Below are 27,982 nucleotides of genomic sequence, written 5' to 3' on the forward strand. Positions count from 1 at the left end.
GAGACCTAAGACAACAACATAGCAAGGCAGCAACACATGACAACCAAGGGTACTTCCTTGGTGACGAGTTGTGGCTGAGACAACAGATGTTGACTTTATACACTGAACCCTTTGAGAGAGGTAGTTAGCAAACCAGGCCAAAGACCCGTCAGCGACACCAATACTCCTTAGCCGGCCCACAAGAATGGAATGGTCTAACGTATCAAAAGCTTTGGCCAAGTCAATAAAAATAGCAGCACAACATTGCTTAGAATCAAGGGCAATGGGGACATCATTAAGGACCTTTAAGGTTGCAGTGACTCATCCATAGCCTGAGTGGAAACCAGATTGCATACCAGAGAGAATACTATAGACATCAAGAAAGCCAGTCAGTTGATTATTGACAAGTTTTTCCAACACTTTTGATAAACAGGGCAACATAGAAATAGGCCTATAACAGTTAGGATCAGCTTGATCTCCCCCTTTAAATAAAGGACGAACCGTGGCTGCCTTCCAAGCAATGGGAACCTCCCCAGAGAGGAGAGACAGGTTAAAAGGTCAGAGATAAGCTTGGCGATGATAGGGGCAGCAACCTTAAAGATGAAAGTGTCTGACCCAGATGTTTTTTGGGGGGGTCAAGTTTAAAGGAGCTCCTTTAGCACCTCGGGTAGTGGAAAAAGAGGGAGGAACGTCAAAGCTAGTCGCATTAGAAGGGGTGGCTGAGTCAAATAAGAATCCTGACTTAATTAAGTTTTGATTAAAGAGCTCAGCCATGTGCTTCTTGTCAGTAACAACCAGATCATCAACATTAAGGGACATGGGCAGCTGTGAGGAGGAGGGTTTATTCTCCAGGTCTTTAACCGTTTTCCAGAACTTCTTGGGGCTAGACCCACAGAGAGAGAACAGCTCCTTAAAGTAACTAACTTTGGCCTTCCGGATAGTCTGAGTGCACTTATTTCTCATTTGCCTGAACGAGAGCCAGTCAGCCTGAGTATGCATGCATATGCTGAGCCTTTTTCCAAATGTAATTCTAGAGGTAGAGTAACTCTGCAAGATCATGTTCGAACCAGGGGCTGAACCTGTTTTTAATGATCATTTTCTTTATGGGGGCGTGTTTGTTAACAATACCACTGAAAGTATTTAAAAAAGAAGGTCCAAGCTTCTTCGAAAGAGGGGATCAAGCTGATTCTATACCATTTGACAGAAGCCAGTTCATGAAGGAAGTCTTGCTCATTAAAGTTTGTTAGCAAGCGTCTATGACAAACCAGGACAGGTCGTTTCACTGAGCAGCCATTACGAACACAGGCTGTAAAACAGTGATCACTAAGCTCATTACAGAAAATACCAGACTGATACCTAACAGGATTATTTGCGAGTATAACAGGAGGAGAGTAGCCTTTTCTGGGTGTTTGGAGTCATACCATGTGGGATTGGTCAGGTGGTTTAAGCATGTCTCAGTTTAGGTCACCTGGCAGGACAAATTCAGACTTAGTGTAAAGGGCCAGGAGAGAGCTTAGGGCAGGTAAGGATACAGGCCAGTTCTGATGGAGGACGATAGCACCCAGCAACAGTCAAAGTTTAATGCTTAAAACCAGCAAATCAAATTGTTTGGGGACAGACTTGGTGGAGACAACTGAGCACTGAAGGTGATCCTTGGTAAAGATTGCCACTCCCCCACCTTTGGAAGATCTGTCTTGCTGAAAAAGGTTATAACCAGAAAGGTTAACATCAGTATTCAAAACACTCTCCCTTAACCACGTCTCAGTAATGACCAACATATCTGGATTGGAGCTGTGAACCCACACTTTCAATTGATCCATTTTAGGTAATACGCTTCTAGTGTTAACATGCAGAAAACACAGGCTTTTACGAGAGCATAAATCTGTGAAGCAGATATCAGAGCTCAAGTCAGAATTGGGGCTAGCAACAGTAGATGGGCCAGGGTGTACATGCACATTTCCACATATAATTGGCAGTAATACAATCAAGGCACGGCAGAGGACAGGGAGAGCTCTGCAGTGTTGATTTATGATTGTGAATGTGCACCAGACTGCAACAAGATCATATTGTACAGCAATTTCATCAGGTAACATACAAAGCCGGTGAGAGGTGGTTAGAATAGGATGTGGAGGCCAAATGTCTGTGTAACCAATAGCGTCAGTGTCCCGAGTGTGGGAACAAACAGTCTGTCCCACGTTTGGGTAAACAAGAAAGTTCATAGTCAACAAAGCATGCAGGAGTCATGAGGCAAATAGCAAAATGCACAAGAACATTTTTTAATATATAACGACCTCGGGCTAGCCATTGTAAGGTCAGGGTCACTTTCCCCAACAGTGCGTGTGTACTGGAGGCGAGCGAAAGCTCGGGAGAGAGGCGAGAGTGTGGTGGAGACGGGCCAGGGCAGACGGTGAACAGATCACCAGGTGGAATCCAAGCAGCAGTGCAGCAGGCAACGGGAGTAAGTATCATCCATTTGGGAGAAGCTTTTATTTCTGCAGGCAGATTTCTTGTAGAAAATGTCAGTGGGTGGTCTCTGAACAACGGGAGGTGGCTTCAAAGACCTCTGGATTTGGGTTGGACAGGCGGAGTTACTCGTGCCACTTGTTGGGCCCAAAGGCCTCGACTCCTCTCACCTCAGTGCTAATTGAAGTTGTATCTGGTCTGTCCTAGCAGGCCTGGCAGCCTTAACTCAGCATTCAGTCCCCATAAAGTAAAATATATCATTGTAAAGTACTTTATTTTTCTTCTTCTCGGGTTTCAAAATAGAATCAGACCAAACACTACTCAGTTCCAGGTTGGATGGTGTCCTCGGGTCTCTGCTGTATAGCTTGAAAAAAGGAATCCTTGGTAGCAGTAATCCCTCCAGGTAATTTTGTCCAAAATTAGGTTGTTGGTTTGGAGTTCTGATCTGGAGCAAAGGCCATGCTGTGGAGGGTAGCATCCTTCATATGTCCCTGCCGAAAAATCCAAGTTTATCTAACTCCAAATCGATCCTTTTGTAAAAAACATTGAAAAATGCGAGAGCTCACATGCAGCCATCTCTCTCTCTCTCCCTTCTCTCACTGCTGACTGCAGGAACATCCACCAGAGCTGTTGCCAGAGAATTGAATGTTAATTTCTCTACCATAAGCCACCTCCAACTCATTGGCTGGGCCTGGCTCCCCAGTGGGTGGACCAATGCCCTCCCAGGCCCAACCATGCCCAGTCATGTGTAATCCAGATTAGGGCCTAATGAATGTATTTCAATTGACTGACTTCCTCATACAAACTGTAACTCAGTAAAATCTTTGAAATGGTTGCATTTATATTTTTTATTTAACTGTACTTTATGGGCTAAAAAAAAGTAGTAAAAGTTATGTTTTCTCCATATCCCTTTTGCCATAGAAGTATGCATTGAGTGAAAAACCTGAAACTAACTATCAGAGGTTGTGATTTGAACACTTTACTGTACTAGAGGCACAATGAATGGTTGATACAAGTTTGCATATACTCCTGAACCCAACAATCACCAAAGTAGCTTTGTAAAACCTCTAAAAACACCACATTATTTCACTCTTTGTCCTACTTATCAGCATTCTTGTTTTCATTGCAAAACACTCACATATAACAAAAATCTTAAAGCATTCAGCTCATTTTCCTGATTATGCACTATGCTTCCCTGGAGATCTCATTCATATTGGTGACCAGGGACTGGGTTAAAAAGGTCCACTGCAGCCATTTTACCCTAATATCAAATCCCTTCTGGGAAACAATTAAGTCTCTTACTGTGATGGGTGCACATTTTGGTTTTTTGCCCAAGCACTACAGAGCTGATTCAAATAGCCAACTCGTCATCATCATCAAGCTTTGATTATTTGAATCAGCTGTGTATTGCTTGGGCAAAACACTAAAAGTGCACCTGGGGACAGGGTTTGAGAAACCCTGGTCTGAGTTGGGGAGGGCAAAACTGTAAATTAGATGTTATTAACAGAGAGGTTTGGAACTCTTTAAAATGGGTCTATTAACTAATTTGCCGTATGGTGAAAACTACATCCCACAAAAACAGGCTGTAATTTCAGGTAGTCTTTCCAAAAGGCTCTTACACTAAAAAGGCATTATCGTTTTCACAATTTGACAGTATTATTCCAACCTCAGGGTGGAAATATTATAAAACACAGGAATATCACAACTGCACTGGGCCTTTATACAAAAATCTCTGTAAAATGATAGCACTTGTTTCCACTCCACCAAAAGTAATGCATGAACTGGGAAGACACCGGTAGTACAAGTAACATTTCATTTGCATAATTTAAAAGAAAGCTAAGCTCAAACCATTGTGCTCCAAGCCTACCATTGTAGCATGGCATTACAATGCACACTTAGAAAATATTCCCTAATATTACAGACTTTATTCATTAAGAAATACAAAGAGTGAAACCGGTACATTTCAGAGACTTATTAAAAATACCAGAGATAAAAAACATTTCCACCACATGTAAACATTATAGCAGTGTTTGTGGCTCTGCTCTACTTCTCTCCAACTTGAAAATAAAACTATAAAACACTGTAGGAGTACAGTCAGTGTGGGGTTGGGGGGCGGAGGAGGAGTCTGAGGGGGTTGGTGTGGCAGGTAAGAGGGGGGCTAAGGCTGTAGCAGTCAGGTTGTAGACGTACACACTCTCTCTTCAGTTAGCAATTTTCTCAATCTCATCCAGATCATCTGTGTCCAGCTTCTCAATTTTCTTATCTGTGGATGATGGGGAATAAGGATTAGGTCATTCTAAAGACTATTGTCTTATGCAGAGAAATATAACATATTATTGTTTTTCCTCAAAAGAAAATGGATGACTAGCTAAACTGGATAAATCTCTGCCGTGGACATAAGTAGTCTGAAGTTATTTTGATCTTGGTTGATAATTCATTATTTCTGTGTCATATAGCATGCAGAAATTAATATAGAGAAATATTGCACAACATAACATTTCCATCGTGACTTACTGAAGTGATCCTGGATCTTGTTGAGGACATTCATGCTGAACTTGCTGTCCACCATGTTGATGGCCAATCCCCTCTTCCCAAAATGACCTGTGCGGCCAATCCGGTGCAGGTACGTCTCATTGTCTGGGTTACCGTCTCTGTCCACCGGCAGGTCAAAGTTAATCACCACGAAAACCTGCTCCACGTCGATACCTGGAGGGAAGGTCAGAAAGACAGATGAGAAAGGGTGGATGGACAGATCATTTGGCGCCGACAGATAGGGCTGCTGTGCTTCTAGCGCTTAGGAAACTTTGCAGTATTTAGTTTTTTGGGTGCCATTTCTTACATTATTAGCCCAGATTTTTTGGTGTTATTACATACAGCCGGAAATAACTTATGTATATCAGAGTGGCGGCTACTCACCAGAATTACGACAAGGAATATGATGTTCCCAAATCAGATCCTTTGTTAGTATCCCCCAGGGCAATTGAACTGATTCCAGAAGCTGAACAAAAACACAGCCGGGAGCGGAGAAATACTCGGAGTGGACTTCTAGTCCGACTCAGGAGGTGACCACCCACCGCTTCTGAGTATATTACTCGCTAATGTTCATTCTCTGGATAATGAAGTTGACGAGCTCAGGGCGAGGTGTGATAAGAGGAACTCAAGTCCTTCTGTTCACCCGACCGTATTACCTCCCAAAATAATTATCTTTGGTTAGGGCCACAGCCATGCATATTCCCCCTCAAGCCGATACCACGACGAGCCGATACCACGACGGCCCTCAACTTCACTGGACTTTATGCAAACTGGAAACGACATATCCCGAGGCCGCATTTATTGTAGCTGGTGATTTTAACAAAGCAAATCTGAGAAAAACGCTACCGAAGTTCTATCAACACATTGACTGCAGTACTCGAGCTGTTAAAACACTCGACCGCTGCTACTCCAACTTCTGGGATGCCTACAAGGCCCGACCTCCCTTCGGCAAATCTGATCATGAGTCCATTTTGCTCCTCCCTTCCTATAGGCAGAAACTCAAAACAGGAAGCACCTGTGCTAAGGTCTATTCAACGCTGGTCTGACCAATCGAAATCAACGCTTCAAGATTGTTTTGATTCCGCAGACTGGGATATGTTCTGGGTAGCCTCTGAGAATAACATTGACGACCACACTGATACGGTTGGTGAGTTTATCAGGAAGTGTATAGGAGATGTTGTAACCACTGTGACTATTAAAACCTACCCTAACCAGAAACCGTGGATAGATGGCAGCATTCGGGCAAAACTGGAAGTGCGAACCATCGCATTAAACCATGGCAAGGTGACTGGGAATATGACCGAATACAAACAGTGTAGTTATTCCTTCTGAAAGGCAATCAAACTGTCAAAACGTCAGTATAGATACAAAGTGGAGTCGCAATTCAACGGCTCAGACACGAGACCCCGACATCTTGCTTCTGGACAAGCTAAACAACTTCGCCCGCTTTGAGAATAACACAGTGCCACCAACGCGGCCCACTACCAAGGACTGTGGGCTCTCCTCCGTGGCTGACGTGAGTGAGACTGGAATATGTTCCGCGATTCTTTCGATGGCATTGAGGATTACACCACATAAGTCATTGGCTTCATCAATAAGTGCATCGATGACGTCGTCCCCACAGTGGCCATACGTACATACCCCAACCAGACACCATGGATTACAGGCAACATCCGCACTGAGCTAAAGGGTAGAGCTGATGCTTTCAAGGAGCGGGACTCTAACCCGGAAGCCTATAAGAAAACCCACTATATGCCCTCGACGAACCATCAAACAGGCAACGCTTCAATACAGGACAAAAGTTTCATCGTACTACACCGGCTCAGACGCTCGTCGGATGTGGCAGGGCTCGCAAACTATTACAGACTACAAAAGGGAAGCACAGCCGCGAGCTGCCCAGTGACACGAGCCTACCAAACGAGCTAAATTACTTCTATGCTCACTTCGAGGCTAACACTGAAGCATGCATGAGAGCTTAAGCTGTTCCGGACGACTGTGTGATCATGCTCTCAGTAGCCGAAGTGAGTAAGACCTTTAAACAGGTCAAGATTCACAAGGCCAGACAGATTACCAGGACGTGTACTACGAGCATGCGCTGACCAACTGGCAAGTGTCTTTACTGACATTTTCAACCTGTTCCTGACCGAGTCTGTAATACAAACATGTTTCAAGCAGACCACCATAGTCCCTGTGCCCAAGAACACTAAGGAAACCTGCATAAATGACAACCGACCCGTAGCACTCACATCTGTAGCCATGAAGGGCTTTGAAAGTCTGGTCATGACTCGCATCAACAACATTATCCCAGAAACACTAGACCCACTCCAATTTGCATATCGCCCCCAACTGATGATGCAATCTCTATTGCACTCCACACTGCCCTTTCCCACCTGGACAAAAGGAACACCTATGTGAGCATGCAACACCATAGCGCCCTCAAAGCTCATCACTAAGCTAAGGACACTGGGACTAAACACCTCCCTCTGCAACTGGATCCTGGACTTCCTGACGGGCCACCCCCCCCCAGGTGGTAAGGGTAGGTAACAACACATCTGTCATGCTGATCCTCAACACAGGGGCCCCTCAGGGGTGCATGCTCAGTCCTCTCCTGTACTCCCTGTTCACCATGACTGCATGGCCAGGCACAACTCCAACACCATCATTAAGTTTGTGAATGACAACAGTGGTAGGCCTGATCACAGACAACGATGAGACAGCCTATAGGGAGGTCAGAGACCTGGTCGTGTGGTGCCAGAACAACCTCTCCCTCAACGTGATTGGAGACAAAGGAGATGATTGTGTACTACAGGAAAAGGAGGACCGAGCATGCCCACTATCTCATGGACGGGGCTATAGTGGAACAGGTTGAGAGCTTCAAGTTCCTTGGTGTCCACGTCATCAACAAATTATCATGGTCCAAGCACACCAAGACAGTCGTGAAGAGGGCACGACAAAGCCTATTCCCCCTCAGGAGACTGAAAAGATTTGGCATGGGTCCTCAGATCCTCAAAAGGGTCTACAGCTGCACCATCGAGAGCATCCTGACCGGTTGCGTCAAAGCCTGGTATGGCAACTGCTCGGCCTCCGACCGCAAAGCGCTACAGAGGGTAGTGCATACGGGACAGTACATCACTGGTGCCAAGCTTCCTGCCATCCAGGACCTCTATACCAGGGGGTGTCAGAGGAAGGCCCTATTATGTCAAAGACTCCAGCCACCCTAGTCATAGACTGTTCTCTCCGCATGGCAAGCGGTACTGGAGCGCCAAGTCCAGGTCCAAAAGGTTTCTTAACAGCTTCTACCACAAGCCATAAGACTCCTGAACAGCTAATCAAAGGGCTACCCAGACCCCTCTTTTACACTGTTGCTACTCTCTGTTTATAATCTATGCATAGTCACTTTAACTACGTACATGTATATATTACCTCAACTAACCGGCGCCCCCGCACATTGACTCTGTACCGGTACCCCCTGTATATAGCCTCGCTTGTTATTTTACTGCTGCCGTTTAATTATTTGTTACTTTATTTTCTATTTATCACTTCGTTTTTTATTAACTTCTTAAAGCATTGTTGGTTAAGGGCTTGTAAGTAAGCATTTCACTGTAAGGTCTACTATACCTGTTGTATTCAGGTGCATGTGACAAATAAAATTTGATTTAAAAACGTATATGTGACACAATTTGATTTGAACATTTTACAAAGGTAGTGTACACAATAGTTTCCCAAGTAGAGATAGACCTGTGTAATGAATCAGTCTACTACAGCCATGTGCAGGAGTCAGAGTTGTTCTTGTATGACTACCTTAACTGAAAGTCTTTCTCTAAAAGAGCTCTCAGGTCTATGTGTTCTGATGCATGTCTGTATTGTCCCTGAGTGAGTCCTATACTGTAGACAATTTCCACTGGGGTCAATACAGATCATTCAATACAGTTAAATGCATTCGAAGCTCCCGTTAGTATGGTTGGTTGAGTAACCTCTGGCGCAGACGTTGGTGGTGACCAGGACCTTCTCCTTTCCTTCTCTGAAGCGGTTGATGACAGCAGCTCTCTGCTCCACCTGCATCTCCCCACTGAGCAGCGCCACCTGGTGGCCCTCCCGGGACAGCTCACCTGCCAGCCAGCCCGCCATCTTCCTTGTCTGAGGGAGAAGGGGGGACAGAGAAGGGGGATAAAGTATACTGAGAGGAACACCACATACGAAATCAACCCCCTACCCACTTGAAACCGCTCCCCTAGCCCCTTGTGTAGATCTGAGTTGATCAAATAGGTGTAAGCAATATGGTAATACTGCTTACACTATTAAAAAATGTTCAGGTTTAAAGCTTGGCAGTTGGGATTGAAAATGTCCTGATATTCCACATCTCTTATCTGACAAGAAATAAAATATATTGTGTGTGTTTGAGATCGACTACACTGCAGACAGACTGCTCCGAGTCACTGATCTACAAATCACCTTGCTTTCCAAATAACTACTTATTACGTGATCGTGATTAGTGATTCTGCACCTGCAAACGTCCAGATTACTCGCCCCCCCGAATAACTCCTCTAACTCACATGACAGAAGATCATGGCCTGAGCGATGGTGATGGCCCCGTAGATGTTGCAGAGGGCCACGAACTTCTCCTCTTTGCTGTTACAGAGGACGTAGTACTGCTCGATGGTGTCCAGCGTCTCCTCTTCCCTCTTCAGCTTGATGATGTTGGGGTCTGGGACGATGCGCTGGGCAAAGTTCCACACAGTCTCCTCAAACGTGGCAGAGAACAAGAGTATCTGACACTGTTTGGGTAGCATCCTAAAATACAGAGCGAGAGAAGGGGGGGAAAGGGGTCAGTGTGGTGTGTTTTTTTAGACAATATCCTTAAACACAGAGGGCAGAGGGGATCTGTGTGTGTGCGTGAAAGCGAATGCTCTGGTCTTGGTGTCCCTGTGTAGCAATCAGGACATCAGCCTCATCCAGGACAAACACTTTAATCTTCTTGGGGTCGATGAATTTAAACTTCAGACACCAGTCCAGCATGGTGCCTGGCGTCCCAATCACTACCTGCTCCTGGAGCTGCGTGCCTTTTTGCACMGMGGGGGGGGGGGGGGGGGGGGYGYSSGYYYTCACCCTTTTCTCACTACAGTGCTAACCCAAACCAAACTGTGGGTCTGGTATTTACGTGAGACTTGCGAAGCAAAAGTCCCGACTTTAGCCCTTCGTCGTACTACTTCTTATTCTTCCGCTGGCTACTCCTCTTACACCGTTTAAGCTAGAAACGCCATTCTAACTTTATAATGTGTAATCTGGGTTAGGTTCCTTGCGTACAACTTTGATTTGCATACATCATTTGCATACATCTTTAATAATTAGTCTTTCTTCTGGTCCATCCATTCACTTTAAAAATGGGACTTTTTTTCTTTCTCAACACTCTAAAGCAGGGGTAGTCAACTACTCTTTGAGAAGGTCCAGTGACACAAATTTACTAGGTGGCAAAGTTCCGAGTTTACATCGTCCTTTATCGGCACTGTGGTACAGCGTAGTAAGACAGTTGGCAACATGTTGTTATATAAAAATGTACATTAAATGAGACTAAGCATTTGAATTAATTACAACTTCCTTTTGAATGTAAACGTGCAACATTGCTAAAGAATAAAAGTGGTTGCATAATTGTTTATGCATAAAGTGTACTGTGAACAATTGTACATGGGCCTTGAATTAAAAAAATAAATTGCATGTATTCTGGAGAAGAAAGGAGAGTTGAACAGAAATAATAATCTGAATGCCAATCTGAACGTCACTGTGGGCCATGCATTATTCACGTAGAAGTCACTCTGGGCCTTTCCATTGCATAAGTGAGAGAAATTACACTGTCTCCTGCCAATGCTTTGAACTTTTGCACAAAAGTGTGAGAGCAACTCAAGACACTGGAGGTGTTCATTGGTGCGCTTGGTGCTGTATTTGTTTTTAAAAAGAAGTTCATTGTGGAGAAGACTGATTCACAGCTGTATGTGGAGCCAAACACGGTCAGGATGTGTAATGCCAGTTTCTTGAGAACAGGGACATCAGCTGCAGGCAGCATCTTTCCCCAAAAAGTTACAAAGTCAATCACCAGCCTGCTCCTTCAAAGACACATTTTCTTGCAGCTCAATCAACTCCATTTGCAGTGATGCAACATCTACCAATCTGAAGACCTGTTTTGCTTCTTCTGACAACTTTGTCATATTTGTGACCAAGAAGTGCTTCTGGATGAGCAGCAGCAGTTCTCTTCCAATAGTAAAGTCATCAAAGCGAGCCATGAAGTTATCCATCAGCTTCTGGATGAAATCAACATGGTTGGGAACATCTTTGTCTCTCTGCATTCACACCAGAAGATTTGGGAAGTGGACAAGTTCTCCCTGGAGATCATTCTTGAAAAAGCTCCAATTTCTTCTGGAAAGCCCGGACTGCTGTTATATCATACACTGTGTCGTCCCATCCCTGCAGATTAACATTCAGTTGATTAAAGGAGTGATGTCATGTCTGTCAAAAATGCAACTGTTTCCATCTTCTCCTCATCTTCCAAAAACTCTGAAAACTAAGTTGCCTGGTCACGCTTTTGCTCCGAGTAAAACAAAAGCTTTGATTTCCTTCCCAAATGGCCCACAAGCATTCCAAAACCCTGCCGTTGCTGAGCCATCTGACATTGTGCAGTAGTAAGTCCTCAAAACTGGCATTGGCCTCTGTCAGAATGCCTCGCAGCAGTTGATGTTTCTCTCAAAATGTTGATCAGTTTAATCATCGTTGTCATGACTTCAGAATATTATTATTTTCCCAGACTGGCACATAGGACAGATTGATGGATGATGCAGTGATATGTCAGGTCAGGGTGGTCCTCTTTCAAATGTGCAACCAGTCCCCTCATTCTTCCTATCATGGCTGGAGCGTCATCTGTGGTGATGGAGACCACGGACTTCAGATCTATCCCCCTTTTTGTCATTCTCCCTTTGATGGCCTCATGGGATATCCTCTCCCCCGTGTCTGTGCTTCTAGATGTCTTAAGCCAACAGCTCCTCACAGAATTCCTTCTTTGTTTCGTTATGAAATGTAACAAACACCAGAAGCTGGGCATAATCAGTGTCATCTGTTGATTTATCCACAGCTAATGAAATGCATGTTGCATTCTGAATGGCCTCATCAAGTTGTGAAGTTAAATCTTCAGCTAATATTTCAGTTCTCCTCATTGTTGTGGAATCTGACAGTGGGGTCTGTTTGATCTTTTCTCTGAGCTCATCTTTTTGTTAACCTTCAAGCAAGGTGTCAGCAACTTCACACATGCATTATTTTACCATCTCAGCGTCTGAACATGTTTTTTGGTGTTTTCCCAAAACCCAAGCTATCCTCAGTGAAAACTGCATGGCACATTGTTGGGCTATCAGGGAACTGACAAGGACTTTGGTGAACATCTCATATTGGGATTTGAGTTGGTTAATCTTGTTTGTTCTCACCTCCGTGTTCAGGGGCTACATCTGATCCAATTTACTATGTCTGATGTCATAATGGCGATTAACATTGGGACTTTTCACAAGAGCTAAGGACACACTGCATATCAGGCACATATGTGTTAGTTTTGTGCTAGTTGGAGAATGAATACATGCTGTTCCATCCAATTGTCTTTGAAAATACGGTTTTCAGAGTGAACCTTTATTTTTTACAAGCTATATTAACAAAGATACTGGTAACTAAGTTTCTTCTATCTGTGATTATAACAGTTGAACCACGGTCAAAACTTTGTTTCTTTCTGCCTGCTTATCCCAAGGTTCCGCAGAGGATATTTGGATTGACGTGATTGCGTAAGACGCGGTTTCTTGTATTTGCATATGACTACGCGATTGGATTAGACGGGGCACTAGTAGTAGGTGGCCGTTGCTTCGAGAGAGAGAGCAAGAAAGAGAGGTTGCGGAGTTAGAGTGCTGCGCCTGGTAGATTTTTTAAAAGCTGTCTAAAAATTATTTATTAACTTTATGTAACAAAATGCGATGTGGTCCAGTCCGGATTGACCCTTCTCTGGGCCCGGACCCGGTCCACCAGTTGAGTTTGTGTTACGGGATTTTTGTGTTTAATGACTAAAATATGTATACATTTGACTTAGATGTTACTGTATGAATGAAACTTATTATAATCATAATGCTGAATATAATGTGTTCCTTATTAGAAAGAATGGAGTTATCTTCAGACAGGCTGGAATGCTGTGTTCCTTACAGGACATTCTGTCTCTACCCAGGGAGGGGAGAGACCTTGGGCTGGTTGTAGATTGTTTAACAGGTGGCAGACAACGTAATGAGGCTGTGAACTGTATTGCCATTGTATTCTAGAGGAGGATGGACATTAAAACCTATGACATCATCTTTATTATATAACCTGATGTACATTACATTTACATTTAAGTCATTTAGCAGACGCTCTTATCCAGAGCGACTTACAAATTGGTGCATTCACCTTATGATATCCAGTGGAACAACCACTTTACAATAGTGCATCTAACTCTTTTAAGGGGGGGGGGGTTAGAAGGATTACTTTATCCTATCCTAGGTATTCCTTAAAGAGGTGGGGTTTCAGGTGTCTCCGGAAGGTGGTGATTGACTCCGCTGACCTGGCGTCGTGAGGGAGTTTGTTCCACCATTGGGGTGCCAGAGCAGCGAACAGTTTTGACTGGGCTGAGCGGGAACTGTACTTCCTCAGAGGTAGGGAGGCGAGCAGGCCAGAGGTGGATGAACGCAGTGCCCTTGTTTGGGTGTAGGGCCTGATCAGAGCCTGAAGGTACGGAGGTGCCGTTCCCCTCACAGCTCCGTAGGCAAGCACCATGGTCTTGTAGCGGATGCGAGCTTCAACTGGAAGCCAGTGGAGAGAGCAGATGTAAATTGTACTATGATTCAGTACTCTCGAGAATAAACGCTATTGATTGATTTTGAGACTGGTTTCTGTCCATTTTATGCTGATAAGTATCTTACAAATTCTTATGTATGGGCAGAGTGTTTTAATTGAATTGGTTGATAAACATAGGAATTAAATTCCTCCAAAAGTTTGGCTCTTCTAAAACTTCCCATTGTGACATCACTAACATACACTGTAAACAATGTCACTTTTGACACATCAGCTACTTTGACCACTTTGCAATCAACTTAGACAAAAAGTTAAAGCATATGAAATCTTCCTGTATTTCTCTGCTATACAAATCTGAAATATTAACAGAATTATCTGATACCAATAAAAAAACTTTACAGCTGTTTAAGTAACTGCATCAACAACATTTTATCTAACTTTTTATAAACAACACCTTATGACCATTTCCCCAACAAGTTAGACAAAAAGTTAGAGGGTATGACATCTTCGTATATATTTCTTTCAAATCTGTTTGCAGAACAAAACTATATCAGCTACGGATCTAACGATACATCTGTTTTAGGAACTGCATTAACACATGTATTTTGACCACTCCCCCAACAAGTCAGACAAAGACTTAAGAGTAAGAAATCTTCATATTCAAATCTGGTTTGAACAAAAAATATATTCTACCAATAAAAATAAAAAGTTAGCTGTTTGTAGGAGTTTAGAGTGACAAAAAAAAAGTTAGCTGTTTGTAGGAGTTTAGAGTAACAAAAAAAAAGCTAGCTAACAGCTCTCTTATGTCTTATCATTATGCAGCCCAAACAGAGCTGTTGCTATGGATACTCACACAAATTTAGAGGGTATGACATCTTGGTCTATTTCTGTGCTATTAAAATCTGGAACAGAATCTAGAACATAATTATTCTACCAATAACAGCAGTTTGTCAGAGTTTCGAGTGACGAAAAGCAGTTCGCTAACACCTCTCTCATGTCGCTTCATTGAGTAAAGCAAATTGCACCGTTGCTATGGATATCAATGCATTTCGGACGGCAAAAAGGTCCATACACTAGGAAAAAAATATATACAATTCTCGACCTCTCCTCTTTCACCATCAACTCCAAACCAACGCTGAGACGTTCAGACTGACTTGACTTAGATTGCTTGTCAAAAGAATTTTGATACTATACACACTTTTTGAACTAAAACCATTTTAAATGTGCATAAATTAACCTGGATTTTTATTTTATACTAGCATTTTGCAACCTTTTTTAAGAGACAGTAAAGGACTAAGTAACACACTTACGTTTGTTTCCTCTGATGGCGTAGACTAGTTTGACCTCTGAGTAGTACTTCCCCATCTGCTCAATGACCTTCCCTGTCTGTAGGGCCAGCTCATAAGTGGGAGACACACACAGACACTATGGGAGAGGAGAGAGGAAGGTGTTAGATAAAAGTGGTATTAAACATCTCACCTACTAATGCCCAAAATATGCCACTATGAACAATGGAGACACACCCATGCTGTCTTGCCCCTTTACACCTGGGTCATGTTCATTAGGCACGTTTGGACGTACTACCTGGAACTGTGTCTACTAATGAATATGACCCAGAGGTCAGGGTTCAGAGGTCAGACTCACCTGAGGAAACTTGTTGTTGGGGTCGACGTGACTGAGCATGGCCAGGACGAAAGCAGCCGTCTTCCCCGTCCCCGACTGAGACTGGGCTATCAGGTTCTGTGGGCTGGCAGCCGCGAGAGCACGGGACAGATCAACAAAAAGAGTAGTCACCAGAAGAGAGGAGAGAGAGAGAGCTTGACGATCGTTTAATGGCCATGCAGAGAAGTAAAATGAAAATGTATTAAATGGGGAAGAGCAAGATAGAATGAGGGAGGTAGACTCTTGGTAGTGATCTCATGTTATAACTCAAATCTAGAGGAAGCTCTCTGTAAACTCACGGTTCTGCGAGCATCAAGGGTAAAGCGTTCTCTTGGATTTTGGAGGGGCGGTTGAAGCCCATGGTGTATACTCCCTGAAGCAGCTGAGGTTTACTGTGAGGACGGGAAGGGGGGAAAGGACACAGTGAGTATTAAAGGCCGAGTGCAGTCAAAAACACGATTTTTTTCTGTTTTATATATTTCCACACTATGAGGTTGGAATAGTTCTGTGAAATTGTGAAAATGATAATGTACTTTTAGTGTAAGAGCTGTTTGAAAACCCTGCTTGAAATTTCACCCTGTTTTGGTGGGATGGAGTTTTCGCCTGCTAGCGACATTATCAGGCATTACCAGTCTGCGTTTCAAACACCCTCGTCCACTTACCCTCGCCTTATGCCCTTGGGGGAATCCCCATGGCCATATTTGTCTTCGGTCCAAATGATTTGCCAAGCAAGGGAAGTTTGCAGCGTTAGCCCCTCAGCCCTCATTTTTAAATGGAGTTTGCGAGTGTACAATTATGTCCACTTCGGGGCCTGAAACGCCCCATAATTCAATTTGCGATGATTGTACATCCGCTAAGAAAAGTCACCAAAACATAAAACTTCAATGTCGATATGGAGTCAACACAAAAGTGTAAGTAAAAACGAATGTAAATAAGTTTGAAATTGTGCTACTAATCCACAAACACGTCTCGTAAAAGTAATGTTTTTGTTAGGTTAGCTTTTGGAAATTGTAGAAATAAAACATTTTTTTTCTTCAGAAGTAGCTAGGCAGGCTAACGTTAGTTAGCTATTTAATTTGCTAGCTATCATACAGTTAGCGTATATTAATAATTGTATAGTTAATATAAGTAGACATGCAATCATAATTGACTGTAGCGCATATAAAGCACCCACAAGCTATTGGTGGCTGAAAACACAATCGTCGCGGGACGAACGAGTGACAAATTTCCAGGCAAGGGCGGTCCATTTAAAATGAAATTTCCTTCCTCCCTCCCTGGCCCTGCAAGTGTAAACTCGTCAGACGTCATGGTACGTCATCAGAAGTGTCCACTTAATTTGAGGGCTGAGGGGAGAGGGTGTGCCTGTTAAGTGTTTGGAATGCAGCCAATGAGTTTCAAACCTAGTTAAGGTTACATATCCCTCCATTAGGCTCGTCCAATTAGCTCCCTCCCTCAGACCACTCCAAGACAGTCTTAAAGTTATTGCTTGAGAAATTGCTCATTGCTAAGCAGATTTGCTTATTTTTTACAATTTTAATTGAAAACAATCACAGTAAGGTACTTAATTGTTACCCAGAAATTATTTGACAGAGATAAAGAGAGAAAAGAGAGAAAAGGAGACAGGGCAACATGGGAAAAACACATTGGTTGTGTTCAATAAGACTCACAACTGAAAATGTTTTAAAATATTTTGCAACAGAAAGCAAAAATATATTTTTTTTGGGGGGGGGACAAGTTAATTTCAGGTATTCCGTGCCCGTTTGTCTGTTTCCTTCCATTTGATGCCTAATAAACACAACCCCTGTATGTGCACTCTTGACCGTCTATAGCTGGACAGTTTGTAGCATTACTTACAGCCGCAGCTCCTCAAATGATTTTACGGAGTAGAGTGGAGAGTTAGGATCCCGCTGAAGGACCTCTACTTGATTGGTTGTGTTCACTAGATTACTGCGTATCAACTTATTCAACAACGACTGTGCCGCCTTGTCATCTAAGGAACATGAAATACACCAGAAGAGATGTCAGTTTGGACAAGTTGAAGAATGGAGCAGTACTTTGACAACATTGAACATTTCCATGAACATCTGATCATTGAAGGCGACCCAGGCTTTCTGTCAAAGTAAGCTTAAGCATACTATAAATAAGTAACAGTATTCCGTGAGGCCAAGCTGTAATGGTCTGTTGTCTTCTGTCTTGGTTGTGCCCACCTTTATCGTCTTCCTCCTCTGTTTTGTTTCCCTCGCCTCCTTCCATCTTTGCAGGCGTTGAAGCACTTGCTGCTGCGGTTGTTGTCGTGCCTGTGTGGGTTCAATATGTTATTTGTTAGCTTGTATTCTCAGGACAAAGAATACATTTTAAAAGAAAATATGTTTATAGACCTGAGAGGCTGAGAACTTACATCTTACCATTTTCCTCATGCTTGTCTTTGATTTGCAGGCTACCAATCTAGGGAAACAAAAACCTTGACTGTTTTTTGGCACGTGCAGGAATTTTGATTATGTTGTTACTTCAGGTGCACACTTTCAATTACAAACAAAGACTGATTGCTGGCTTTGACTTAGTTCTCGAGAACCCATTGGAGTCATGAGAAGGGCTAACTTTGACTCAGACAAGTGACAGCCAAGTGCACTGACAGGTCGATGAGTGGGTAAAAATCAACAACTATTCACACACGCATGCATGCCCGGCCACTTAGGAATCGTCAGCTCCCTGGACAGGTGACATGCTCATGAACATGTCGCGAGAAGCAATAATTGAAATCTAGTACGAAATCAAATTGTGTGTAATAAGCGTAATGTCATGCAATACCATCAAAACAACCACTTGTTACTAGTTGATCCGGCTAACCAAGTTAGAATGTTAGCTCACTTGGTTAACTAGCTAGCGTTAGTCATCATGATGTTGATCGGTTTTAGGATGGAGGGAGTGAGTCATGCATACAATGTTCATTGCTTACAATACATTTAGGTAAGTTGCCATGATTAGACAAAATGGATAGACAGAGGACGCGGTAGCTCGATAACTAGACGAAGTATAGGCAGATGGACTAACATTTCGTCAAAGCGCAGTTCGGCTAGTGCTTACCGATTCCGTCGCGGCTTCTTGTTCGTCCACAGCCTGGGCCCAGGAGTCCGTTGCCATGATGTCAGCTGTTGTTCAGTCACACTCGTGCTCTTCTCACCACCGGATTCCCTCTAGTTTCAACACCGAACAGACAACTGAACTAGGAAAGTGTTTCCAAAGTCTGAAAAATAAACGAATTGTACAATGACGTGACGGGATTCGGCTCCCGATGGTTTCCACTAGTTACCACAGCCACAAAGTCAACATCGATTTTTGGTCTTAATTCACGGTTAGGTTTAAAATCAAATTTTAAGACAAGTATTTGTAGAAATAGGCGGGTTGTATGACTTTGTGTCAGTGGTAACTAGTGAGGACCGCTCTGGAATGCACCTGTACGTCCGTAAAAAGGTCTGGATGGAGAATGAGCCAAGAGCGAGCAAAATAGTTCCTCCCAACACCCAACTGGCACAAAAAAAGTGCATTCAAAACGCTTTAATTCTATGTTGTGCATTTACAAAAAAATCGCACTTTCGGGATAATATTATTGTATTTCCAACGGAGTTTTAGACATTTTCTCAGTAATTGCCGATGCGTTCAATAACTTATCTGCCGTAAAAATGTTCTCACAATATGAAATACTTTACTCAACCTTTAGATGTCGCCCTAAACATCCTGTCTTGGAAAACTGGGATAGTGGTTGCGTTCAAGTCATTTCATAGATTTTAGGGAACAGTTTCAAACTATTTGCAATGAAGATGAAGACTTCGGCAGTAGGAATCCATTCATAGCTCATGTAATGGCTGTGTCCAGTTATTTATAGACAGTCTATGGAATTGTGTTCTGAATTTACTCTTGTCACATCGCTGGATGCAAGCAAGCGCAACGCCCTGACCCACATAAGCACAGGGCACCTAAAGACCCAGTTCTCTCTCTCTCTCTCTCTCTCTCTCTCTCTCTCTCTCTCCTCTCTCCTCTCTCCTCTCTCCTCTCTCCTCTCTCTCTCTCTGTGCGCATGTGTTTGTGTGTCCAGCTGCATTGTCCAGACACGGCATTGATTAAACCCACAGAGAGCCAGAGGTCACCTCTCTGAAGCTTGACTTCCCTGCGGCTACTGCTGCTGCTTCATTACATGCAGAATTGATTTAACACCTTGCTTGGTCTCGTTCCGCTGGGATGGATGGACAGAGAGCGAGAGAGAGACGGGATGGATAGATGGATGGCAAGAGAGAGAGGGGGATGGATGGATAGATAGAAAGAGAGAAAGATAGAGAAGAGGGAGATGTATATGATGACAGTGGCTTTGGATTGTGTGGAGGAAGACCATATTGATCATTGTTCCCATGTCACTCGTCGATAGTGATCATCAGTGCATGTTGAGGTATCAGAGGAGGTGTGTGTGGGGACTTTCAGAGCTTTAGTTTGGAGATACATTTATCAAGGCTTTAAAAGGAGTCTGAGTTTATTGTTGCCTTACAAGCGGCGGCTGCGCTGGAGGAGGTATCCATGGCAACCGAACGTGTAAAAGTAAGGTTTAAGGTCCCCCGAGAATCTTGGAAGAAACAAAGAAGAAGAGCAACATATAATCACATCAATGAAACTCAATGGTGTGTGTGTGTGCGTGTCTGTGTGTATATATTTTGCTTCTTTTTTTTTTACCAACAAGCAGGTTTGGGGTCCATTACAATTTAGTTTTCAATTCCAATTCAATTCTTGAATTCACTCATGAAGTCGAGTATTGACGTTGAATTCAATTCGACCTTCAACAGTCTTCAAGTTTTGGAATTGGAATTGAATTGGAATTGTAAAAACATTTCATCTTTGGATTTGAATTGAATTGGAATTCAATATTTTTTACATTTCCAAGTTAATGGAATTAATGTACTTAGTATCAAACATTTACTGCAGGATTTGCTTTAAATCATTTTATTTCTACATTTCAAGTATAGCTAGGCAGTCTAAACAGTGATACGATCAGCCTGAGAGAATTGGAATTTGTAGAATTGTTGGGGATAATATTGAATTGGGAATTTCATTATTGGAATTGACCTAACATTGGAATTGAGAGGAATGGAATTATCTCTGAATTCAAACACTGACCTGGAATTTGAATTTAGTTAAATTGAATTCACAGGGAGAAGGAATTAATTTGAATTTAATTTATGGAATTAACCACAACCATACTTACCAGACTTACCAATGCACCACATCATCTACATATATCTAGTAGACTGTGTTTACCATTACTGCAGGTACCAAACCATTGTCAATGTGACAACTATAGAGTTACGGTAGATATAGTTGTATATGTGACAATACATTGTTTTCACAAATGTTGACCTTCAAGCCTGTGTCTCTTCACTCAGATGCACTTTGGCTAAATCAATTTGACAGTTTTATTTTTTACCAGTGTCGAAGTCACATATTTTTACAGGTACCAAACCATGGTCAATATGGCAATAATACTATGATCAGGTTCCTTCACATCCAGATCCAGTCTTTACTGTTTCCTCAGTCTCATTGTGAAGGTGCTTGGCTGTTCGTTTGTCTGCTAATGAATGAGATCAAAGGGAGGCTGAACCTGTAAACTGGTTGCAGGTCCCTGTGGTCAGATAGCAGGGATTAAAGAAGAATCTCCTCCTCAGTCCTCATTTGCATCCCAATTGGTACCCAATTCCCTATGGGCCCTGGTTAAAAGTAGTGCACTATATAAGGGATAGGGTACCATTTGGGACCCTCTACTGCTCTGTTCCTGGAAGACATTAACATGCAGTCCATGCCCCCCCTCTCTCTTCCTCTATTTCTCTGTCTCCCTCTCTCTGTGCATCTCTATCTCTTTCTATTTCTCTCTGCCTCCCTCAGAAAACATGCACACCCACGCCAGAATTAAAATGGTGATGCAGCAGTTGTTTTCTGTCTTAGAGAGAGAGAGAGACGGAGAAAGAGAGGTAGAGAAAGAGAGTGAGAAAAAGAGAGAGAGATAGAGAGAGAGATCAAGGCTGGTTGTTATTCTAGAGGCTTAGTGAGCGAAGTGAGCGGTGCATACTGGACATCACTACGGAATTACAATGGCTATACAACATCCCATAATAGAAGCATGTATTAGCTAGGGTTTTCACCACTATTCTTCACTGGGATGCATAGAGCATTGTTGCACACAGAAATGCATTGGATAGACTGGACATGCATATCTGTCCTACATGATAGGGAGTTATTAATTCCATTCCAAATGCCTTCTCTCTATCTGCTACGTACTTCTGAGTGATGATGTGTCCCACAGTGAATACTAAGCATGTTCTTGGTTTACCCGACTGAGTGGCTTCTTGAACAGGGGAGCACTACTACAGTCCTTGAGGGCCGCTGTGTCTGCTATGTTTCACTTCTCCCTTTGGCAGTATTTTGGGTTATTCGTAGCATTAATGGATAAGATAGGTGCCAGGAACAAGAGGGAAACCAGCTAGTTGATCATCCCTGGGTTAGTGGTTATCAGTCTTGCATTGGAACAAACTATTCCAGAACGAATGTAAAAATAAAAAAGGAAAAAACAGTAGTTCTGGGGTTATGCAATGGCTAGTTGTCCACTCCCTAATTTAGAGGGTTCTAGTAATGTCTAAGCAAAACGAGACTGCAGGCTGGAGTCTCAGGGGTGAACTGGGCTACAGTTTGGTAAACCGAGCTGTTTCCCCCAATAGCTGGATCATGACATAACTCATGGGGACCAAATAGCTGCAGGTTCTTTGAAAATATTCAAGGTTGCTTTAACCTAGACCTAGTCCAAGTTGATGCTGTTGATGCTCCCTGCCTTGCTTTGTTTGTCAGGTTCATGGCCCCGCTTCAATGTCCTCCATCACTCAACAATTTTTAATTCCCTAATCATTTATTGATACTATACTGACAATCAAATTGCATATCAATAATGTAGAGCAGGGGTGTCAAACTCATTCCACGGAGGGCCTAGTATCTGCGGGCCTTTGGTTTTTCCTTTCAATTAAGTCCTAGACAACCAGGTGAGGGGGAGTTCTTTACTAATTAGTGACCGCAATTCATCCATCAAGTACAAGGGAGGAGAGAAAATCCGCAGACACTCGGCCCTCCGTGGAATGAGTTTGACGCGTGATGTGGAGGGTTCCGTGTAGTCGTATAGCCGGGTTGGTTCAAAATGCTTGTGCCTGTTGTGCTCATCCATGCTTGCAGACTTTGGTTACGTCCCAAATGGCACCCTATTTCCTTATATAGTGCACTACTTTTGAATTATGTAGGGCAGGGCAGGGTTTCCCAAACCCCTGGGTGCACGTTTCGTTTTTTGCCCTAGCACTACACTACCCTAGCTGATTCACATAATGAAAGAGTGATGATGAGTTGGTTATTTGAATCAGCTGTGTAGCGCTAGGGCAAAAAACCAAAACATGCAACCAATTGGGGCCCAGGGAAAACCTTATGTAGGGAATGGTATGCCACTTGGGATGCAGACATACAGTACAGTGAGCTATGTTTAGTTGCATGTGGTCTGTGGAAATCGCATGATTGTTATCTATCTGTGTAACAGTTTAACAGTATGTCCCCTCGCCCCGACCCGGGCGCGAACCAGGGACCCTCTGCACACATCAACAACAGTCACCCACGAAGTCACCCACCCATCGCTCCACGGAGCAAGGGGAACCACTACTTCAAGGTCTCAAAGCGAGTGACGTCACCGATTGAAACACTATTAGCGCGCACCACCACTAACTAGCTAGCCATTTCACATCGGTTACATCTGCATCACTGAACTGAAGAGGAGACGAGCAGCAGCATATAGCATCTAGAGCACGACAAAATGTTTGTTGTCATTCTCAAATTTGTTTTTTTATTTTTGCAAGAGTGAATGATATATCGCCTTGTGAAAGGGAGAAATGATACAAACCCCAAGCGATAAGCCATAATACAAAGAACTGATACAATTGATTAGAAGTGAAGTAAAAACAGAGCAACCATGACCAAGATTACATATTGAGAAATAGCAAAATGTTGTATCTAAAAACATGTCATATGTACAGTATCTTAGTAGATGTACACTGTCCTTGGATCATGTCTCATCATCTATTTAAAGGTAGACTCGGGGATATGATGTAGATGCAGAAAGCAAACAGCACCGTGGGTCAATTTACGCCACAACCAAGAGAGTTGAAGCGCGAGGCTCAACTTTCTGCTTTTTTGGTCCCCTTGCTACCACGCTGTAACAGCGTGAAGTGGACCCATGCGCAGATACTGTGTGTGACTATGAGAGAGCAAAGTCTTGCATCTCGCTCATCTCAATATCTCCGGTGCTGCTCTTCGCTGAGGCTAACTTTAATTCAATATTCGGCTCCTCTTTATTTATTTGTACATGTTGTATTGTATGCAAATGCACCATTGCATTGTTATTCTCCAACTCCAAAGAGGACAACCAGCAACAACAGTTGGCAACGTGTGCTAATTTCATCCACATGATATACAAAAAAAACCTTTCTCTAACGCCTCACTGTCCTGTGTGTTTTGGCGCAAGCCAATCACGCATGTAGGACAAATTAAGTGACCAATGGCGGATTTCCACCTAGGTCACCATGTTTTATTCAGGAAGCTCGGCACGCGTACACAGTTACATGCCAATTCGCCCCGGGGCCCTATACACAATCCCTGAATGTGCGTCCCAAATGGCACCCTAGTCACTATATAGTGCACTACTTTGGACCAGAGCCCTATGGGTGAAAATTATCTCCATGCATGAGGCCAGAAAGCATTCCGTTTTTTTGTGTGGTGTTGTTGTGTAGCAAGCAGCCTGGTTTTGATATTGCTGATTGGGGGTGGGGATTTGGGAGTGAGTGGGTGGTGGTGGAGTGCGCGTTCAATGCAGGGGAGAATACAATCTGTGTGTGTGTTGGTGTGTGTCTGTGATAGCAGCTAACTGTAACTTGTTGCTGAGAAAGAGGAACAGAGGGAAAGAGGGACAGAGAGAGATGCATGATGCATATGATTCCTTATGCATGTTGGATGGACACCTACACTACCGTTCAAAAGTTTGGGGCCACTTAGAAATGTCCTTGTTTTTGAAAGAAAAGCTTTTTTTTTTGGTCCATTAAAATAACATCAAATTGATCAGAAATACAGTGTAGACATTGTTAATGTTGTAAATGGCTATTGTAGCTGGAAACGGATGATTTGTAATGGAATATCTACACAGGCGTAGTGATCAGCAACCCACTATCAGCAGCCATCGCTCCTGTGACCCATTGGCACGTTGTGTTAGCTAATCCAAGTTTATCATTTTAAAAGGCCAATTGATCATTAGAAAACCCTTTTGCAAATATGTTAACACAGCTGAAAACTGTAGTGCTGATTGAAGAAGCAATAAAACTGACCCGTCTCCATGTCAACAATGAAGAGGCGACTCTGGGATGCTGGCCTTCTAGGCAGAGTTGCAAAGACAAATACACATCTCAGACTGGCCAATAAAAAGAAAAGATTAAGATGGGCAAAAGAACACAGGAACTCTGCCAAGAATGCCAGCATCCCAGAGTTTCTTATTCACAGTTTTTTTTATTTTACCTTTAATTAACTAGGCAACTCAGTTAAGAACACATTTCTTATTTTCAATGACAGCCTAAGAACAGTGGGTTAACTGCCTTGTTCAGGGGCAGAACGGCATATTTTTACCTTGTCAGCTTGGGGATTCAATCTTGCAACCTTTGGGTTACAAGTCCAATGCTCTAACCACTAGGCTACCTGCCGCCCCAATAGGCTACCTGCCGCCCCAACTGCTGATGTTGAGACTGATGTTTTGCGGGTACTATTTATGAAGCTGCCAGTTGAGGACTTGTGAGGCGTCTGTTTCTCAAACTAGACACTCTATTGTACTTGTCCTCTTGCTCATTTGTGCCCCGGGGCCTCCCACTCCTCTTTCTATTCTGGTTAGAGCCAGTTTGCGCTGTTCTGTGAAGGGAGTAGTACACAGCGTTGTACGAGATCTTCAGTTTCTTGGCAATTTCTCGCATGGAATAGCCTTCATTTCTCAGAACAAGAATAGACTGATGAGTTTCAGAAGAAAGTTTTTTGTTTCTGGCCATTTTGAGCCTGTAATCGAACCCACAAATGCTGATGCTCCAGATACTCAACTAGTCTAAAGAAGGCCACTATTATTGCTTCTTTAATCAGAGCACAGCTGAAAACTGTAGTTAACATAATCGCAAAAGGGTTTTCTGATGATCAATTTGCCTTTTACAATGATAAACTTGGATTAGCTCACACAACGTGCCATTGGAACACAGGAGTGATGGTTGCTGATAATGGGCCTCTGTAGATATTTCATAAAACATCAGCCGTTTCCAGCTACAATAGTCATTTATTTTAACAATGTCTACACGGTATTTCTGATCAATTTGATGTTATTTTTAGTGACCCCAAACTTTCAAACGTTAGTGTATGTCCATGCATATGTTCACGTGAAAGAGCAACTAAGACATGGTGTGAAGTCTGTCACACACAGATCAATGCAGACATCTCTCCTTAAACTCCCAGAACATTGTATTATGCTAAAGGATATATACTGTACACAGCATCTAAAAAGGATTGACGAGTGCATGGGGATGGATGGAAAGCGATCAAGCAGCACAGTGTGAAAAAGGAATCTCTGAGAGCTCACAAGGAGAGGTGGAGATAGAGAGAGAGCAATGGAGAGATGGAAAAGGGAGATGGGAGAGACAGAGGGGGGAATAGAGAGGGGGAGGGGAGAGGGGGGAGAAAGGCCATTTCGTGATGAGCCATGTAGTGTTACGACAGCATTATTGTTACTGTGAAATTAAGTTGGTTAATTAACATCTGCTCATGATGATGATGTCACATGCACCAAAATCGGTCTTGCTAAAAAAATCCTCTCCTCTTCTCTCCTCTCCTAGTCAGTCGTTTCCCTCCAAAGGCTTCGCAGCAACAAAGCAACAGTACGAGAGAGCCTGGCAATGGTTGCCATGGCAACCATCCTGGTAGGTCTGAACCGACCGTTTCGCTCTGGTTGTCTGGCGCACGTTTCAACACATTGAGCCTCTGCTCTCTCTGTTTCTCTCTCTACATCTTTCTCGCCATCTCCCTCTGTCTTCCTATCTTTCCTCCCGTCTCTCTTTCTCTCGCTCTTTCTCTCCCGTCTATCTTTCTCTCCCTGTCTACTTTGCTCTCCCCACCTCCTCCTGTGAGCTCACAGATTTCTTGGAAAACGGCACGTTGTTTGACGATAATACAGACTGGTCTCCATCTGTCTGTCTCTTTCTCTCTCACTTCTGTTCTAATGATATTGTTCAGTTTCATCTGCTAAAATAAAGGTGTGAGGAGGAGGAGGAGGAGGGGGCGTCAGGCATGAGGCAGAAACGTGTACTGGGTCTTTGGTTTCAGATTGGGAGCTGGCGCAGTAGGCTACCAGAGAAAGAAGGAAACGTGGGAAGAAGATGAAGTCGTGGATCAAAGTTCTTGTTGAGTCATGTCATCTTCACTTCCTGCTGTGACTGAAGTTGGTAGCATATAGATTTCAAAACAGGTATCACGTCCTAAGCTCAACTCTATTTTGGAATCTACCTGTGACAGAAACATGTAAAAACCCTGAAAACAAACATAGCAATCTATTTTCATATCCTACAAAAACGTAATTTTTTAAAACTGGCCGGCTACTGTGATTAAAACACAACAGAAAAACAATTTCCAACAGTAGCTAGGTTTCCATCCAATATGTGCATTTTCCCACCAGTGCTACACTACATGGCCAAAAGTATGTAGACTCCTGCTTGGTAAACATCTCATTCCAAAATCATGGGCATTAATATGGAGTTAATCCCGCGTTTGCTGCTATAACAGCCTCCACTGTTCTGTTAAGGCTTTCCACTAGATGTTGGAACATTGCTGCGGGGACTTGCTTCCATTCAGACACAAGAGCATTAGTGAGGTCGGGCACTGATGTTGGGAGATTAGGCTTGGCTCGCAGTCGGCGTTCCAATTCATCCCAAAGCTGTTCAATGGGGTTGAGGTCAAGGCTCTGTGCAGGCCAGTCAAGTTCTTCCACACCGATCTCGACAAACCATTTCTGTATGAACCTCGCTTTGTGCATGCGGGCATTGTCATGCTGAAACAGGAAAGAGCCTTCCCCAAACAGTTGCCACAAAGTTGGAAACACAGAATCATCTCTAGAATGTCATTGTATGCTGTAGCGTTAAGATTTCCCTTCACTGGAACTAAGGGGCCTAGCCCGAATCATGAAAACCAGCCCCAGACCATTGAAAAGGTGGCATCCTATGACGGTGCCACGTTGAAAGTCACTGAGCTCTTCATTAAGGCCATTCTACTGCCAATGTTTGTCTATGGAGATTTGAATGACTGTGTGCTCAATTTTATACACCTGTCAGCAACGGGTGTGTCTGAAATAGTGTCCATGCACTTTTGAATATATAGTGTA

The 27,982-nt window shown here is 43.2% G+C and overlaps 1 protein-coding gene and 2 long non-coding RNA genes across 3 annotated transcripts; 2 read left to right on the forward strand and 1 right to left on the reverse strand.

Annotated features, from left to right (window-relative positions):
- The first annotated feature begins 2,204 nt into the window (after positions 1-2,204).
- LOC111969618 (uncharacterized) lies at positions 2,205-3,234 on the forward strand. Its single transcript, XR_002878024.2, has 3 exons — positions 2,205-2,437; positions 2,746-2,845; positions 3,055-3,234. It is a non-coding gene; the product is annotated as an uncharacterized lncRNA (long non-coding RNA).
- A 31-nt stretch (positions 3,235-3,265) lies between these two features.
- On the reverse strand, positions 3,266-18,959 carry LOC111969689 (ATP-dependent RNA helicase DDX19A-like). The gene is made up of 12 exons (XM_023995873.3): positions 18,559-18,959; positions 17,880-17,919; positions 17,682-17,771; positions 17,329-17,464; positions 15,774-15,866; positions 15,457-15,559; positions 15,123-15,237; positions 9,869-10,043; positions 9,528-9,768; positions 8,949-9,111; positions 4,957-5,148; positions 3,266-4,705 (listed from the first exon to the last, which is right to left on the reverse strand). Exons 1-12 carry the CDS (start codon positions 18,613-18,615, stop codon positions 4,644-4,646), a joined length of 1,467 nt encoding a protein of 488 aa, XP_023851641.1. The 5' UTR covers positions 18,616-18,959; the 3' UTR covers positions 3,266-4,643.
- On the forward strand, positions 17,460-27,398 carry LOC111969690 (uncharacterized). Its single transcript, XR_002878034.2, has 3 exons — positions 17,460-17,593; positions 26,445-26,528; positions 26,932-27,398. It is a non-coding gene; the product is annotated as an uncharacterized lncRNA (long non-coding RNA).
- The last annotated feature ends 584 nt before the right edge of the window (positions 27,399-27,982 follow it).

Source organism: Salvelinus sp. IW2-2015, linkage group LG11, assembly GCF_002910315.2.
Source record: "Salvelinus sp. IW2-2015 linkage group LG11, ASM291031v2, whole genome shotgun sequence".
Taxonomy (NCBI): Eukaryota; Metazoa; Chordata; class Actinopteri; order Salmoniformes; family Salmonidae; genus Salvelinus; species Salvelinus sp. IW2-2015.

Bases quoted from the DNA above. Each gene is read 5' to 3' on its own strand.
- LOC111969689 (XM_023995873.3), bottom strand. From the start codon at position 18,615: ATGGCAACGGACTCCTGGGCCCAGGCTGTGGACGAACAAGAAGCCGCG. The intron at 17,772-17,879 runs GTAAGATGTAAG...GAACCCACACAG, and splicing joins AGACAAGCATGAGGAAAATG to GCACGACAACAACCGCAGCA. The intron at 15,867-17,328 runs GTAAGTAATGCT...CCGTCCTCACAG, and splicing joins TCATTTGAGGAGCTGCGGCT to TAAACCTCAGCTGCTTCAGG.